The sequence below is a fragment of the Loa loa genome (assembly GCF_000183805.2).
Source record: "Loa loa unplaced genomic scaffold supercont3.456, whole genome shotgun sequence".
Taxonomy (NCBI): domain Eukaryota; kingdom Metazoa; phylum Nematoda; class Chromadorea; order Rhabditida; family Onchocercidae; genus Loa; species Loa loa.
Genome location: NW_018108636.1, coordinates 1625 through 4867, shown reverse-complemented (window position 1 = coordinate 4867; position 3243 = coordinate 1625). Strand labels below are relative to the sequence as shown.

Sequence of the window (3243 nt, the reverse complement as noted above, 5' to 3'; positions counted from 1 at the left end):
GATAATTATTACCAAACAAATTACGAAAACGCAAACGCCAGAAGTGATGAATCGCCAATGCATCACAAAGTTTGTCCAATTCTTCTTGTATTAGTTCGGTCATTTTGTGGACTCCATATCCGATTTGTTCTGATCGGTACTTTCTTGGTTGATCTCTTCCCAGATATTCCGTTTAGCTTGCTAATTGCTGTAGGTCTGTTGTTGTGGTAAAATTTCCAGCTCAGCATTTATTCTTTCAATTTTAAAGTGATCGATGATGTTACTGGTAAATTTTATTGACTTCAATTCGTGGTTGTTCGATTTGCAAGGTGCAATTTGAAGACTTCCATTGATATATTTTGCGATTATGTTGTCCCTTTGTAGTATTAGATTATTGCTACAGTAGGATTATCATGCAATATCCACTCAATAAGTGTTAATAAATTATTACGGTTACGGCAGCTATTTTGATTGATTTCATTAAACCTTTGTTGAAATTGTTCTTGAAGAGTATTATAGAGATATTGAAGTTTGGTATTTTCTGGATCAGTTCCCTTTTCTTTAGTGTTTTCCATCATGAGTAATCCTTTATAAGTTGAAGTTACCTGGTTTGTATCTTGGTAAAGGTTTATTGTATTTATTTTGTCGATTACAGTATTGTTGTCCATTGTATTTGGATTGATAAAATCGCGGTTTCTTGAATCAGTTGTTTTGTTATACTTAAATGTAAATACCACTTGAAGTTCACCAATAATGATGTGAACGTCATAGACTCGTGCCTGGTAATTTCCAATCTTTCGGTATAAGTACTTACAGTTTCTGTTTCATTCCATAGAACAATACTTGTACTAGTTATACATTTTCCGCTTTGTGTGAGGCAATGTTGGATAGTATCGAGATCCGATGCCGTTTCTCTTCCATCATGGATTAATATTTCTCCTTCTCGTAATAGGAAGTTGTTGATTGACATCGAATTTGAACCATGAATATTGCACATTGTTTACGGTTCTCCATTGATTTGGAGATATCTGTTGAAAATCTTTTCCGCTTAATTTTTTCTTACCGAGTACTTTACAAAAGTGTGAGGTAACTGTCGAAATAGTGGTTTGGTCTGATTCCACTGAGAAATTCTTAGGAAACGTTTAGTACATACCGTGCGGGTGATATTATACATTTGAGTGCTGGTATCCTTACATGAGTTTTGGTGTAAATCATCATCCTATTTATTGTGAAGTTTGCAATGAATTGATCATCGCAGTTCCATTTCTGCGGAAGACTAAACGGCATCCCAGAAACCCATTTGCAATTTTCAGTAGAAAAAAATGGTAGGGACAGTGAAAAAATGGCAATTAATAGTGAATTTTTTGTTGTAGTACCTGGTTTAATAAGTTCTCTCCCTTTTTATGCTCCTCTAGTTCGGAGAACGATTGGTTCCTCGTTTGGTTTATCCTTTGTCGTTGTTGTTCTGACTTCTTCACTGCCTTCTTCTTTTACTTCCAAGGGATAAAGTAAATTATTGGTCTTTTAAAGAGTTTTCTATTAGGGATTTGTACCATTACACTCCTAACTCCTTCATCTTTTCCAATATTGAGCTCTTGAATCTTTACTAGCTTCCATATTATCCCTTGGTTGTCCAAGTTCATTTAATAATACTACTTCACCACGACGCGGAGTTCGATATTTGTGGAATATCCTGGTTGTGTACAGTCGCATTGAACCCGCTCCAAAACTCTCTCCATTCTCGGGGTTCTCCATCAAAGGTGGGAAGATTGATAGCTGAGGGAGATTGATGTTACGATAGGATGTTATTGGTGTTGACTCCGTTATTGGCGGTTTAGAAGTTATTTGTTTGATTTCATTATTAATTTCCTCCTTATACATAGTTAACGTGATGATGGCATCCTTCGCTTCCTGCTTTAAGACGAAGACGTTTCGCTCTCCCATAGCTATTTGTTCGTAGTTCTCCTCATCTTCCTTTTTTATTTTGGATTTTTGGGCCCATTCTATCCACTGCTTATTTAACGCCTCAATAAAGTCGATGCACATTTGTAAACGAATTTTTTCGCTTATGAGTCGATCTTTGATTTCGTTAATTTGGCGTCGCTCGTGATTTGGTAAGGCTAGGTTTTGCGATTGGATATCCATAGTTTTTACTTGATTCAGTGATCTTTCTAGACGGTCTTTAACGGGTTTAATACTTTCAATAATGGTGAAAGCCATTTTTTCTGCTCTGCACTCACCTCGTTGCACCAAAACTTTGTTGTGAAAAATTATTTTTTTTATCGAGTCGTTTAGATTTAGAAGGTTTAGCCTTGAGTTAGGATCAAGCAGAAATTTAATTAAAGGGTTACCTTGTGAGGACGTCGAATATACGCTGTGAGGACACAGAGTAAAAATTACTGCTTTACTGATATAATACAGAGCTGACCAGTGGGATTACTGAAGAGTAACGAGTAGGAAATCGCTCAACCATGAGTCAACGCAATCGTAAGTAATAAACTATAGAAGAGCACCAGCCCCCAAAGTCCTTGTTTTGTTACAAAGAGGGTTCATATGTCCTAAGAAGTAGGGGTGGTTTACATTAAACATTCAAGCACCGGGAACACACCGGAAACGGTACAAGCATTATAACAAAATTAGATAGGAAGATTAGCATGAGAAATTAGGTTCTAAGGAATGTAAATTAGTAAGTAAATGCAGCGATGAATCATTAGAAATATTCTAAGGATTTAATGCATAATAAATTCTCTCGGTTTTCCGATACCCCTTGCGGCTTGTAGTGTTGATCTTTTTAAACAGAAAATTAAGTAGTTTAGTTTTTGGATTTTCAGAATGGTTTGTGAGTGTACAGCAGCGTTAAAACTACTCCAAAACTCTCGCCACTATCGTGGGCCGCCATTAAAAATAGGTAAAAATAATTGAGGGAGATTGACATTATTAGCATAGGTAGTAGATGGAATTCGCATCGGTACCTCCGTTAGTAATGCATGCTGCTGGTTTGGAGTTCTGGATTCCAAAGTCAATCTCTTTTTATAAATAGTTAAAGCAGTAGTAGCTTCTTGTGCTTCTTGTACTAAGTTAAAAATTCGTTGCTCTCCTATCGTTACTTCTTCATATTTCTTCTTTTCCTCCCTTTTTCTTGCTACGGTAAGGGACTTTTGGACATAATCGATCCATCTGTCGTTTGCTTCTTGAAGTGATTGAATACACATTTGTACCCTCATAATTTTCTCATCAAAAAGTCGCCTTTTAATTTCACATATT

The 3243-nt window shown here is 36.2% G+C and overlaps 2 protein-coding genes across 2 annotated transcripts; both read right to left on the bottom strand.

Annotated features, from left to right (window-relative positions):
- Window positions 1-365: 365 nt before the first annotated feature.
- LOAG_18705 (hypothetical protein) lies at window positions 366-976 on the bottom strand (the record flags this gene model as incomplete). The annotated part of the gene is made up of 2 exons (XM_020451368.1): window positions 366-758; window positions 794-976. The coding sequence occupies 2 exons, from the start codon at window positions 974-976 to the stop codon at window positions 366-368; spliced, it is 576 nt and encodes a 191-aa protein (XP_020304853.1).
- A 575-nt stretch (window positions 977-1551) lies between these two features.
- Window positions 1552-2199, bottom strand: LOAG_18704 (hypothetical protein; the record flags this gene model as incomplete). Its single annotated transcript, XM_020451367.1, has 1 exon — window positions 1552-2199. One exon carries the CDS (start codon window positions 2197-2199, stop codon window positions 1552-1554), a length of 648 nt encoding a protein of 215 aa, XP_020304852.1.
- Between the last annotated feature and the right edge of the window lie 1044 nt (window positions 2200-3243).